A 13909-nucleotide genomic window follows, 5' to 3' on the forward strand; every position below is an offset into this window, starting at 1 on the left:
AGTAGAAAGGACAGACAAGCATCACCAGTGCAATGCTTGGGAAAGGGTGCAAGTCACTGGCCGTAACTCCTCACCATTCTGAGGGCTCATACAAGCTGGATGAGGCTGTGTCGGACAGAAGTGAGTCACCACCTCCACACAGCATGAACACCATTTGCTGCTTTAGCCTGCTCTCCCTCACTGCTCCACCAAGCTAATCCTTCACAGCAGGCAGACGCTGCAGTTCCACACTAACAAGCTTTGGTCAGGGAAACAAGCCAAGATAAACTCAGCCAAAAGCCAGGGCTTTTGAACACATACAGGCAAGAATCCACTAACAAACTCCAATTGCACCAGCAACCCCCTTAGGTGTCAATGAGCCAGCTCTCATTTTCTAGCTGCAAGAGATACTCAAGCTGGATTGGATTTTGCTTCTTTCCCCAGTTTGCCTTCTAACGCTCTGGCCAGCTCTGCTGTGTCTGCAGGACTCACTGGTTCTACGCTGTGCAGGGAGATCTGCCTGGGTCCTGAGCTACGATGCTGTAATTGCCTTTGCCTGAGATTTTTGGGAAACTAAGCTGCTCAGGCCAGGCTGTTCAGACAAAGACCATGCATCCCAAGTGAAAACATACAACCCAAAATAAAACTCGGATAACAACAAAGCATTATTTATGGTAGATGCATTTATACATCAGAAAGTACTTAAAGTCAGGAGAGTGAATGTACTGAACAATCTCACAAGCTGCTAAAATATTTAGGTAGTGAACACACACAAGGCTGACTGAGACACAGACACACAGCATGACAGGAGCCCTCTCAGCAATTAGATCTTTTTGATCTTTATACCACAGGGAAGAAGGGGAGGGGAATAAGCATCGCATGAAGTTTGAACTGGAACTCAAATAAGCAGCAAAGGATATCTCAGTTCCTTCACAACTTCACAGCCAAGGAATTACTAACTAGGTCAGAAGACACACAGAGCACAAGAGAAATTCTGTGCTACAGAGCAAAGTGTAATGTAACATGCTTCAAAAGAAGTGGGCGCACCTCCCCCTTCAGAGGGTCAACAGGAACAAGGGGTAACAAAGCACCAGCAATTTGCTGCAGCACACCCTCAGATTGGTTTTCTAACCACTAGATGTTACTGCCTTCCATGTGTTTTGTGATCAGAACACATTTGTTATTTGAGAGCAACAGCTTCAGAGGGATTATCTCATGAAATAAACAGGAAGCAGCTGAGTTAAACACCTTGCACCCAGTAATGACACTGGTAAAGAGGACCAAAACCAGACAACAGGGTCTCTACAAGATATTTAATTTGGTATTGCTTTCTCTTCCCTCCTGCAGACCCTAAGAATATAGGTTTCCTTTCAGCACTGAAACATCAGCCTCTTGTGAACGCAGTAAGTAACCAACCAAGCCTCTCTGAAGAAACCTTATAGGAGACCCATTTCAATCAGCTATCAGCCAGAGGATACCCACAAAGTATATCAGAAAAAAAATCCAGAAGAACGGCATTAGAGGCTTCAGGCTGAGCAAGGAACATCCCTGGTTTTCAACTGGAAGAGAGAGAGATTATGTGAAGGTCCATTCGCCCAAACAGCTTGTGTTCTCAGGGTGCTGCTTACTCAGGCAAGAGGTCCTCTAAAAAAACCACTGGTTCAGCATAAAAAGGCTCATCAGAAAGGCAGGTCTTTCATTACAAGCTTCTTTTCATCTCTGCTGGGAATCAGCGTATCTTACCATAAATGCAAAGTACACTGTTAAATTCAGGTTACTATAGAAACAGGTTTAAGTAACAGCAGCCTGCGCCTCCTTACCTGTGAAGTCCTTGGCTGACTAGTGCTGTCAGAAAGGACAGTGCTGGGATTGTCCCGGGGCTGGCCCTCCAGCCAGGAAATCTTTAGAGGATTATTTATCAGGCCAACTTCATTCTTCACAGCCATCTCCTAACAATGAAAATATTCTTCCATCACCATCTGAATTTCAGACCCCACTCCCTCACAGGTCACTAACAATCATAAAAGTTTTTCCATCTCCATCTGGCATAAAGGCCGAGTAGGGCACAAACCATGAGGATTTCACAGCTGCCCTCCACGAGAAACAGCCTTCAAGGTCCATATCTGCATTAAGCAGAGACAAACATATCACTGATGGTACTTTTGATAAACAGGTAACAGAAAATTCTGTTGGTTTTTTTAATATTTGGATATATGAGTGAAAGAATGGGTGACAAGAAACAGACACTGCTGTACAGCATAAGTTTAAGTTGATGGAACTACTAAAAATAAGGGTAACTGATGATTTCTGTTTCCACAGCCACATGAATTATTGTAACTCATATGGAGCCAAGATATTTTGATTTCTTTTAAACTGCAAATGCCTGATATAACCTCTAAAAGTCACTCAGCCCATCTCCACAATGGGTAATTCACCTTCAGTGAGAGCTGGTTAAATAGCTCAGTGCCTGCTTTTTAAAGCAGCGTCTCTTTCCTCAGCCTTTTACATGCACAGCCTGCTGTTTTAAGTGCATGATCTGCTTTGGGTTTGTGCCTCTAGCTTTGCCACTCCCTTCATCCATCTGTACCTTTAGACTCTCATTACCCTTCTGCACTGCCTTAATGACAAGGCAGCATCTCTAGGCCACCAGTTTGCTAACCCTTCCCTTCTGCAACACCCTTTCTTGCCCACTCTCCAATACACACATTTGGGGTCTCTGCCAAACTTACAGCAGCCTTAACAGTAGCAAATTCCACGACTGCACTCCCAGGCCTCCTACTTGAGATCAACAAATTGAGCACATCGCCATACTGTTAAGACAAAGAAGAAAGAAAAGTTAATTACAGACACAGAAGAGATGTCAAGTTCATTTATGGAATGAATGCAAAGAGAAAACATGTTTTCACAGACATGAGGCTTGAGCTGTCACCCTTTCTGTCTTGCATGATGCTTCCACTGATCCCAACTTGTCATAATTTCTGTTCCTCCAGGAAATAATTCTGAGGAGGCATGGAGCTACACGCTCTGCTTCCAGCAAGCCCCAGTGCCAGAGGGCTGCTTAGCTCAGTCTCAGAGCTACAGGAGATGCTTGCATGAAGGGAAAATAAAGATCACATACTGGGATTAATCAGATCAAAGGCTTGTCTATTGCCATCTCTGAACTTCCCACAGCAGCTAATGTACAGTGCTTTAAACGAAGGCAAAAGTGTACCATAACCACACAGCCAGACTAACTTATACAGGGCATGAACCACTCCATGGGAAGAGTCTGCAGTTGCTGTTTCAGCAGGAGTCCCTGCTGGGGAGAGACAGAGGTGCTAGCTGGGGAACAGTTCACAGCTAATGGACTGTGCTGATGACCTCTGAAAACTGCATGAGAAAGCTGGACAACAGAACACAAAATGAGCCACTCCAGTTTATATGTAGCTTCCCAGCATTTACTATCCTTTCTTACACCACTGAGAGCAGGGCACGATCAAGTAGCAGGAAAGTGTAGAGACAGGACCTTTTGCAGGATCTGCAACAGAACATCTTTTGAGTATCCCCCTCTCGTCTCATCTTCTTTCCTGCATTTCCATTTGAGCTGGAAAATAAACACAAGATGTTAATTTTGTCCTTCCGAACACGTGTTGCCATGCTCATTGCAGCTCCTGCCACCTGCACACACATCAGGTTGGCTATTTACAGTTACACTCCCAGAATTGCCAAGACCGTGATCTCAACAACAGAATGTGCAAAGGCAACAAATGATTTGGGGAACAGGGAGAAACAGTGCTCATTGGAATAAAAAAAGATCATGCTTGAAAGCACACTATGGCTATATCAGGGTAATAAGCAGATCTTCTCCCATGCTTAATGCAGAGACAACCCAATTTAAGGCTCAAAACCCTAGACCACACAGTAGAGAAAAGGGTGAGGGAGGAAGGGTGTTTTAAAGACGGTGACAGGAGCTGTTCACATGCATGATGCACATTAAATAGAGAACTTCACCTCCATTGTACAAAGGGACATGCCAGTTCAGCAGAGCTGAAGTGTCCCTTCTGTTTTCCAAAGCTGCATAACGTTCTATCAGTTTTCACCAAAGCCCAGCTTTATAAGGATGTCTTACTTTGAGTTTAGGAGTTATTCTGCCTTCCGCTCTGTATCTTTCTTGCTTGCCTAAAGAGGGGACAGGAAGAAAAAAAGATGAGAAGGACATGGTTGAAACCTCCACAACTGAAGAGCATTTAGCACAAAATTTGACCTGAAAACGTAGATATGGCAACAGCAAACACTTCCGGATTTCCACTAGACCATTTCAGCCTCAAAAAGTTTTGTGCAACATTATCATCAGGAACTGCAGCACAGACTATTGGATGTCAGCATTTTTCCCTTCTATGAGGCCCAGACTTGCCATGATCAAGGCTAGATAAAACTAAGTAAAAATAGAAACAGGAGACTTGTTAGACTCTGTAACATTTTTCCTTGCAAGAGGGTTGTGCTGGTGGGAACAAATGTGGAAAAATTAAGTGTAGACAAAAACCAGGATAGCATAGACCAAGAATTTAATCTAGCCCTGCAACGAAATACTTTATAATGGTGTGCTCTTGTTGCAAGTGTTTTACACTAAGCAAATGCTCAACCTCCTCCCCAATTCCTGATACGTGAAATTAAGAATGGCTACGGTGGGCTGAATGGCTTGCACTCATACAGGAAAACCCTGCTGATCCCCAAAAGAGTTTCTGCATCCAGAGCTCTGGTGTTATTTTTTTTATTTTTTATTTTTTTACTCATTAGATAAGTACTTCTCCTGTGAGAAAGCAACAGATCTTATACTGCAGCCTCTGCCAGAGTGAAAGGAGTAGGAAGCAAGAGACAATAAATCTTCCCATTGAACTGAAAACCTGAATAGCACTCTAATTAGTTTTGAAAAGAACAGAACTTTCCAAAACATAAAACTGTTTCAAGCCCACACAGATACAGAGTATTAAAAAAGGCAATTCACTATAGAAATGTGTGGATGGAAGTGAGGTTCAGGAATATCAAAGGATGACGTTCTGGATTCTGGAAAAAATCTCATCCCCTCCTGTATGAAGGGGACTAACTACAGCTCATGACAAGCCCATGAGAATTAGAGGGAGACAACTTGAAATGTGGTAACTACCTATTGTTGTATGGCAGCACAGAATGCAGATGTTTTCCTGTTCAGTATGTTGCACGTTTCCTGAAGGATTTGCTCCTGGTCTTCGTACAAACCCGGGACAAAGATTGTGTACACCCAAGGAACATGAGAGAATCAAGTTCCAGAAAGTAAAGCCTCAGCAACCATAAACTAAACAAAAGTTTATTCTCCACACTGAGTTTCCACGCTGGGTAGTAAGTACTGAGAACTTGCAAGGGGATACAGAAATAGTAACCCAATTATAACTATTATTTGTAAAAAAACCCTTATCATTCCCTGGTTTGAGTCTGCAACACCGACTGCTCTAATTGTGACAGGTGAGCAGGACTTCAGGATCCCTCCAGCGTAACTGTGGGACCCCACATCAGACCATCTAGTTTCAGTGCTTTAGAACATTTGCTGAAAAGGAGCAGCAACAACGTGTTAGAGAGCAGCATGCCCCACAGAAGGAAGCAACCCCACAGAAATACTAGACTTGAGACTTATCTGTGAAAAAGGTGCTAAGCAGGACCTTACATATGGCCCCGTGACCATGTCAGAAGGCTACATCTGTACGTGACCGATGTCTACGGAAGAGCTGGAGTCCCATGTGCATGTAGTTTGGCCGAGAGCTCCAATCTCAGCTGTTCTCACCTTGAATGTGCTGCTCTCTTTCAAGACGGATCTGTTCTTGAATGAGTCTCTGCTGCTCTTCAAGCTGACGGGAGCCTTCTTCACGCAGACGTATTATCTACAGCAGAGGTAAGAGAGCACAGACGTCTGAGGGCACAGTTCCATGGCTGGTCTGAGCCAGCTAAAGACTGCCAAGGAGAGCTTTTGTCTTGCAGCCATCTCCTGGGCCAACCCTCCTGCTAGCTCCCCTGTGACAGCTCCAGTGTGGACCTCTCATGCTCCTAGTGACACAGTCCCTATCAGCAAGCACATAACCAACTAGCTGTTGTTATTGTCTGCTATGCAAAAGGGAAAGGGTAGACAGAAAAATAAAATCCTGAGATTTGACACATTTGCCAGGCTGCTACAAGATCCCTTCTACACGCCTCTCTACTTTCATAAAGTCCATTAATTCAAAGGCTGAAGGACTGCTATATATCGATTTGCTGCATCTCATCACATAGTTTTCATCATGATTGTAACATTCAGTAATTCTCAAAAGAAGCAGAGAAATCCAAGAATTTATTACTTCTTGTTCTAATGATCTCGTTATCCTGATCTCCTCCTCTTCACTCTCATGGGTCTGGGCTTCTCGTTCTCTGGCTTCAAGATCTGCAGAGAATGAAACAAAATTAAAACAATGCAAAGAGAATTTTCACTGCTGACCAGAGGTAGATGGAAGGATTACAAACTTGGCTACACCTACACCAATTTCAAAGAAGAGTGTCGATAGCTCTGCTACCTCTCGTCTGCCCATGCACATCAATGTATCAGTGTCTGATGTCTTAACAGTCATCAGAAGCCCTAGTTTCACCCCAGAGAAGAACCATCCCCAGCTGTGACTGTCGGAGAAGATTTCAGATGGCTGCTATACTGAACTAGGCATAAAGAAACCACAGCCATCACAAATGGACAGCAGATGAATTAATGCTGAATTCCAGCAGCAGAAGAAATGCAAACACCTAGCTAACAAAGACTCCAAGCCAAGAGTGAAATAAAGTTCTGATTTTATTACCGAGCTTTACTTTCTTTCGCTTCTCATCAAGTTTTTGTGCCCTTTCTGCAGCTTGCTTCTTAGCCTTTCTCACTTTGTCATACGCCGCCTGTCAAAGAACAAACACAATAGTGTGAAACTATATAAAGCAAGAGATTAAATGGAAAGCAGTGAATAAAAGCGAGATGAGACACTGAAACACTAAGCAGAGGTGAAGCATTTTCTGCTTCTTGTTAGCATTCCTCCTAGAAGTGCTGGAAGTTAACACAAATATCCTGAAAATATGAGAAGAGGCCCAAGGATCTCCAGATGAAGCCTGAAAGGGTGAGGAAGTTCAGGAATAACTGCAAAGTGGACTGGGGAGAAAACCTACCCAATCCGCAGAGGTGGGAAGAATATTCTGGTTTCCTGAAGATGTCAAAAGTAGCTTCAGGGGCACCGGTAACAGAACAGGTTTGGTTTGGAGCAAAGTTTTAAAATCAAAGAGTCTATTTTATATGAAAGATTTATTCACAAGACGTATATTTGACTCACATGAATGCATTAGGTCAAAGAGTGTCAGAACTCTTCAGCAGCAACCACACATCAACATTTGTTTAGCATTATAGAGACTTAAGAACTGGGATAAACTGGCAATTTCACTGGCACCTGTTTAAACCAGTTGATAATCTGTTCATCAACCTACACAGAACCTTTCTGTATTAGGTCAAGCATAGACCGGCACAAATGCTCAAATATTACTTGCAGAATAGTTGCACAGGAAAGCACTGCTCTTGTTTTATGAACTAGAAAAGCTGCTATTTTTCCTTCCTGCATGGGAAGGGGTTGCTAAACACTTTTACCTTTTTAAAATCTAGAAGCCAAAAAGGTTCTTGGATGCCAAAAGCTTAATTGCCCCTTGGAGGGGAAATTACAAGCTTTGCCGGTGTTTGAAATGAGGAGAGTTATTTCATGTTTTTAAATCTTATAATCTGAAATTTTAATACGCCTTCTCTCCTGAGTTTATCTGGACAGAGTTACTTAATTATTTTTATTTTGTTTTTATTCTTTCCCTTCACATGTCCTGATTATTTTCAGGTCTTGAGCAGCAGGCACTCAACCACTTCCTCACAGTGAGTTAAAGCATCCAAGATACATCTGGCAGCCTGCAAATCTCTCGCAGCAAAAGGACAGAGATCATGACTATGATTCAGCTTTTCTGTTTACAAGTCTCTTGTGCCCCATTGAAAGAAAGGCTTTCAGTCTTAGCAATCACATCTTGATATTATTTATTTCTCAGACCTTGACTTCAAGAGAACTGCAAATGCACTGCTGTCATGGGAATTTAATGCATCCCTGAATCAGTGGTGGGATATGGCCCAGTCTACCATGTTACTAAAGACAGTATCTCACCCTTGCAGCAAATGGACAGAGCTACTCCCAGCACATCAAATCAAAAAAAGAACATTTGCCCAAGTTCCTGTCTGGCACCTACTATTTGATCTCATGGAGAATTAAAGGGAGTAACAGTTGAGACTTGCATTCATGAAGTCACAATTGGAGAAGATAGTTTCCAATGCTTCTCCAGCACTCTTGCAGAGAGTAACACCACACAATCTCAACATCATCAAGGGGTGGGCATCCTTACCCTTGCTGCTGCATCTGTTAGCACAGCTAAGGCCTGAGACAGCTGGTGGAAGACTTCCGCTGGGAATTAGAAGAAAAAAGGGTAAGATGCAGGAAACCATGCTAGTGGCCTGGAGATGAACCAGGAAACACAATCCCTTATGGAAGAGACCTGCAGAACATCAGAAAGAAGAATAATCTTTCCAAAGCATTTGTAAGCCAACCTACAGCCAGGACCACCTCAACTCAAAGGGCAACATTGTTACATAAACTTCAGTGTAAATTAAGAAACAAAGACTGGACCATTTCATTTTAACAGAAATCTTGAAAACATGAATTTAACAGAACCCAGCTACAGAAACGTACTACTCAACCTGCAGTCAGCCTGAAGCACAGTTATAATTTCTCCCTTTCATACCAATAGCTTATCAGCCCCAGATTCACACTTTGCATTTTACATCAGTATCGCTGACCCTCTTCTGGGAAGGTTACACAGATAAGCCAAAGGCCTCCGAATACACTTCAAAACACTTCCCAGCTGTCTGCAGATATCAAAGCCCCCAGCTTTCCTCTCACTGCTGACTTTTTTTTCCCCTGATGGAAACTTTTTCTTTCTACTAGTTATAAATTTTCAATCTATAGGACTGAAGCCCATCAAACTGGAAAATGCAAGATACAGAAATATCTTGAGGTGTCCTGAAGAACAGCATCCTTTTAGTTACTACTGCTGTTCACTGCTACCTGTAGCTATAAAACTTAAAAGCGGAGTAGCTGCAGAAGCTAGACCTTGCTAACAGTCTACGTATATGCAGTTCCACAGAGTCAGGGCATTGTCTCTAACAAACAAAAAAGGCCACTGACCATAAATGGTATGATTTATAAACTTTCTATTGAAGTTTTTACTGTGAGAGGTATGAATGAAAATAGTGATAAGCCAGTAAATGCTAGTTACAGCATGGCCAAAGGTCTGTGATTCAAGTACCACGTGGGAAGATTCTGAGAGGTACAAATATAATTTCAGCACTGATTAACACTGATGTTTCTAAAACAAACACGTATGCATTCAGCTTTAAAAAACAGAGCTTTCTAATAGTGATGAAAATACCCCTTAGTCTGCATATCTATATTTCACATGACGTATATGAGGGCTTACCCTAAACCACATGCAAAGACAGCTTTGAAGTATAAGCACAGCCACTTCAAGGGGTCTGTATATGTGAAAATAAAAATGAAGAGTCATTTGTGTGTGCACAGTCCCATATTACCTGCTCTGGGATTATCCGGGTTCTTGTCTGGGTGACAAGTCAGTGCCTTCTGCCGGTAGGCTTTCTTAACCTGCAAGACCAAGAACAGAGATTTATTGGATGGTAAATCTTTGGTCTGTACTGAGGAAAAACCAAACCAGTCAAAACTGCAGAGACAAAAAATTACTGTTGAGGGAGCTTCTTTTGTTATAGGTTTTGTTAACTTAAAACACACCTCCCTATCACAATTAGAAGGCTGCAGTTGAACCAGAATGCATATGCATGACAACATATCCCCAAGGCCATTACGATTCTGCCCCAAGCCATCCCACTCCAGTCACATTCTGAGACAGCAAATCCCAGCACAGCTGGACACTTCCCCAAAATAATCCCAGCCCAGTCGGATTCTGCATTAAACCTTGCAGGGATAATTGGATTTTGCCCAGGCCAATCCCATCCCAGCATGAATCTGCCCATGAAATCCCAGGCCATCAGGATTTTGCCCCAAGCCATCCCAGCTCAGGCGCATTATGCCACAGAAAATCACAGCCCAGATGGACGCTTCACAAGAAATCCAAGACCAGATGGATTCTGCCCTGAAATCTCAAGCCATTAGGATTCTGCCCAAAGCCATCCCAGCCCAGTCGGATTCTCACACAGCAAATCCCAGCCCAGATGGACATTGCCCAAATAATCCCAGCCCAGCTGGATTCTCTCTTAAGACTTCCAGGCCTAAGTGCATTGTGCCCCAGCCAATCCCAGCCCGCCTGGACTCTGCCTCAGCCAAGCCCAGCCCAGATGGACGCAGCCCATGCAATCCCCTGCAGGGCATTAGGATCCTGCCCCAGCCATATCAGCCCACTGGGATTCTGACCCAGCCAATCCCAGCCCACCTGGACTCTTGCTCAGCCAATCCCAGCCCGCCTGGATTCTGCCCATGTAATCCCCTGCAGGCCTTTAGGATTCTGCCCCAAAATAGCCCAGCCCAGATGGATTCTGCCCAGGAAATCCCAGGCCATTACGATTCTGCCCCATGCCATCCCACTCCAGTCACATTCTGACGCAGCAAATCCCAGCACAGCTGGACACTTCCCCAAATACTCCCAGCCCACTCGGATTCTGCATTAAACCTTGCAGGGATAATCGGATTCTGCCCAGGCCAATCCCATCCCAGCACGATTCTGCCCTGAAATCCCAGGCCATCAGGATTCTGCCCCAAGCCATCCCAGCTCAGGCGCATTATGCCACAGCAAATCCCGGCCCAGATGGACGCTTCACAAGTAATCCAAGACCAGATGGATTCTGCCCTGAAATCTCAAGCCATTAGGATTCTGCCACAAGCAATCCCAGCCCAGTCGGATTCTCACACAGCAAATCCCAGCCCAGATGGACATTGCCCAAATAATCCCAGCCCAGTCGGATTCTCCCTGAAGACTTCCAGGCCTAAGTGCATTGTGCCCCAGCCAATCCCAGCCCGCCTGGACTCTGCCTCAGCCAAGCCCAGCCCAGATGGACGCAGCCCATGCAACCCCCTGCAGGGCATTAGGATCCTGCCCCAGCCATATCAGCCTCCTGGGATTCTATCCCAGAAAATCCCAGCCAGGATGGACTCTTGCTCAGCCAATCCCAGCCAGGACAGACTCTGCCCATGTAATCCCCTGCAGGCCTTTAGGATTCCGCTCCAAAATATCCAAGCCTAGGTGGATGCTGCCTATGAAATCCCAGCCCAGCCAGATTCTGCCTTAGAGCTTTGCCAGGATAATAGGATTCCGTCCAGGCCAATCCCATCCAGGCACGATTCTGCCCATGAAATCCCAGGCCATCAGGATTCTGCCCAAAGCCATCCCAGCCCAGTCGGATTCTGACACAGCAAATCCCAGCCCAGATGGACATTGCCCAAATAATCCCAGCCCAGTCGGATTCTCTCTTAAGACTTCCAGGCCTAAGTGCATTGTGCCCCAGCCAATCCCAGCCCGCCTGGACTCTGCCTCAGCCAAGCCCAGCCCAGATGGACGCAGCCCATGCAATCCCCTGCAGGGCATTAGGATCCTGCCCCAGCCATATCAGCCCACTGGGATTCTGACCCAGCCAATCCCAGCCCACCTGGACTCTTGCTCAGCCAATCCCAGCCCGCCTGGATGCTGCCCATGTAATCCCCTGCAGGCCTTTAGGATTCTGCCCCAAAATAGCCCAGCCCAGATGGATTCTGCCCAGGAAATCCCAGGCCATTACGATTCTGCCCCACGCCATCCCACTCCAGTCACATTCTGGCGCAGCAAATCCCAGCACAGCTGGACACTTCCCCAAATACTCCCAGCCCACTCGGATTCTGCATTAAACCTTGCAGGGATAATCGGATTCTGCCCAGGCCAATCCCATCCCAGCACGATTCTGCCCTGAAATCCCAGGCCATCAGGATTCTGCCCCAAGCCGTCCCAGCTCAGGCGCATTATGCCACAGCAAATCCCGGCCCAGATGGACGCTTCACAAGTAATCCAAGACCAGATGGATTCTGCCCTGAAATCTCAAGCCATTAGGATTCTGCCACAAGCAATCCCAGCCCAGTCGGATTCTGACACAGCAAATCCCAGCCCAGATGGACATTGCCCAAATAATCCCAGCCCAGTCGGATTCTCTCTTAAGACTTCCAGGCCTAAGTGCATTGTGCCCCAGCCAATCCCAGCCCGCCTGGACTCTGCCTCAGCCAAGCCCAACCCAGATGGACGCAGCCCATGCAATCCCCTGCAGGGCATTAGGATCCTGCCCCAGCCATATCAGCCTCCTGGGATTCTATCCCAGAAAATCCCAGCCAGGATGGACTCTTGCTCAGCCAATCCCAGCCAGGACAGACTCTGCCCATGTAATCCCCTGCAGGCCTTTAGGATTCCGCTCCAAAATATCCAAGCCTAGGTGGATGCTGCCTATGAAATCCCAGCCCAGCCAGATTCTGCCTTAGAGCTTTGCCAGGATAATTGGATTCCGTCCAGGCCAATCCCATCCAGGCACGATTCTGCCCATGAAATCCCAGGCCATCAGGATTCTGCCCAAAGCCATCCCAGCCCAGTCGGATTCTGACACAGCAAATCCCAGCCCAGATGGACATTGCCCAAATAATCCCAGCCCAGCTGGATTCTCTCTTAAGACTTCCAGGCCTAAGTGCATTGTGCCCCAGCCAATCCCAGCCCGCCTGGACTCTGCCTCAGCCAAGCCCAGCCCAGATGGACGCAGCCCATGCAATCCCCTGCAGGGCATTAGGATCCTGCCCCAGCCATATCAGCCCACTGGGATTCTGACCCAGCCAATCCCAGCCCACCTGGACTCTTGCTCAGCCAATCCCAGCCCGCCTGGATGCTGCCCATGTAATCCCCTGCAGGCCTTTAGGATTCTGCCCCAAAATAGCCCAGCCCAGATGGATTCTGCCCAGGAAATCCCAGGCCATTACGATTCTGCCCCACGCCATCCCACTCCAGTCACATTCTGGCGCAGCAAATCCCAGCACAGCTGGACACTTCCCCAAATACTCCCAGCCCACTCGGATTCTGCATTAAACCTTGCAGGGATAATCGGATTCTGCCCAGGCCAATCCCATCCCAGCACGATTCTGCCCTGAAATCCCAGGCCATCAGGATTCTGCCCCAAGCCGTCCCAGCTCAGGCGCATTATGCCACAGCAAATCCCGGCCCAGATGGACGCTTCACAAGTAATCCAAGACCAGATGGATTCTGCCCTGAAATCTCAAGCCATTAGGATTCCGCCACAAGCAATCCCAGCCCAGTCGGATTCTCACACAGCAAATCCCAGCCCAGATGGACATTGCCCAAATAATCCCAGCCCAGTCGGATTCTCCCTTAAGACTTCCAGGCCTAAGTGCATTGTGCCCCAGCCAATCCCAGCCCGCCTGGACTCTGCCTCAGCCAAGCCCAGCCCAGATGGACGCAGCCCATGCAACCCCCTGCAGGGCATTAGGATCCTGCCCCAGCCATATCAGCCTCCTGGGATTCTATCCCAGAAAATCCCAGCCAGGATGGACTCTTGCTCAGCCAATCCCAGCCAGGACAGACTCTGCCCATGTAATCCCCTGCAGGCCTTTAGGATTCCGCTCCAAAATATCCAAGCCTAGGTGGATGCTGCCTATGAAATCCCAGCCCAGCCAGATTCTGCCTTAGAGCTTTGCCAGGATAATTGGATTCCGTCCAGGCCAATCCCATCCAGGCACGATTCTGCCCATGAAATCCCAGGCCATCAGGATTCTGCCCAAAGCCATCCCAGCCCAGT

The 13909-nt window shown here is 46.5% G+C and overlaps 1 protein-coding gene across 3 annotated transcripts in view; it reads right to left on the minus strand.

Moving 5' to 3' along the window:
• The window catches only part of DNAJC17 (DnaJ heat shock protein family (Hsp40) member C17), a 31820-nt gene that overhangs the window by 6240 nt on the left and 11671 nt on the right, over nt 1–13909 (minus strand). For all 3 annotated transcript variants that reach the window (XM_037403109.1, XM_037403108.1, XM_037403110.1), the window contains exons 2-10: nt 9656–9725; nt 8413–8471; nt 6807–6894; nt 6321–6403; nt 5774–5870; nt 4088–4137; nt 3485–3562; nt 2709–2789; nt 1800–1928 (exon numbers count right to left, since the gene is read on the minus strand). In XM_037403109.1, the coding sequence (XP_037259006.1) occupies nt 1800–1928; nt 2709–2789; nt 3485–3562; nt 4088–4137; nt 5774–5870; nt 6321–6403; nt 6807–6894; nt 8413–8471; nt 9656–9725 (735 nt within the window). The remainder of the gene's footprint in view (nt 1–1799; nt 1929–2708; nt 2790–3484; nt 3563–4087; nt 4138–5773; nt 5871–6320; nt 6404–6806; nt 6895–8412; nt 8472–9655; nt 9726–13909) is intronic.

This window comes from Falco rusticolus, chromosome 10 (genome assembly GCF_015220075.1).
Source record: "Falco rusticolus isolate bFalRus1 chromosome 10, bFalRus1.pri, whole genome shotgun sequence".
In the NCBI taxonomy this organism is placed as follows: domain Eukaryota; kingdom Metazoa; phylum Chordata; class Aves; order Falconiformes; family Falconidae; genus Falco; species Falco rusticolus.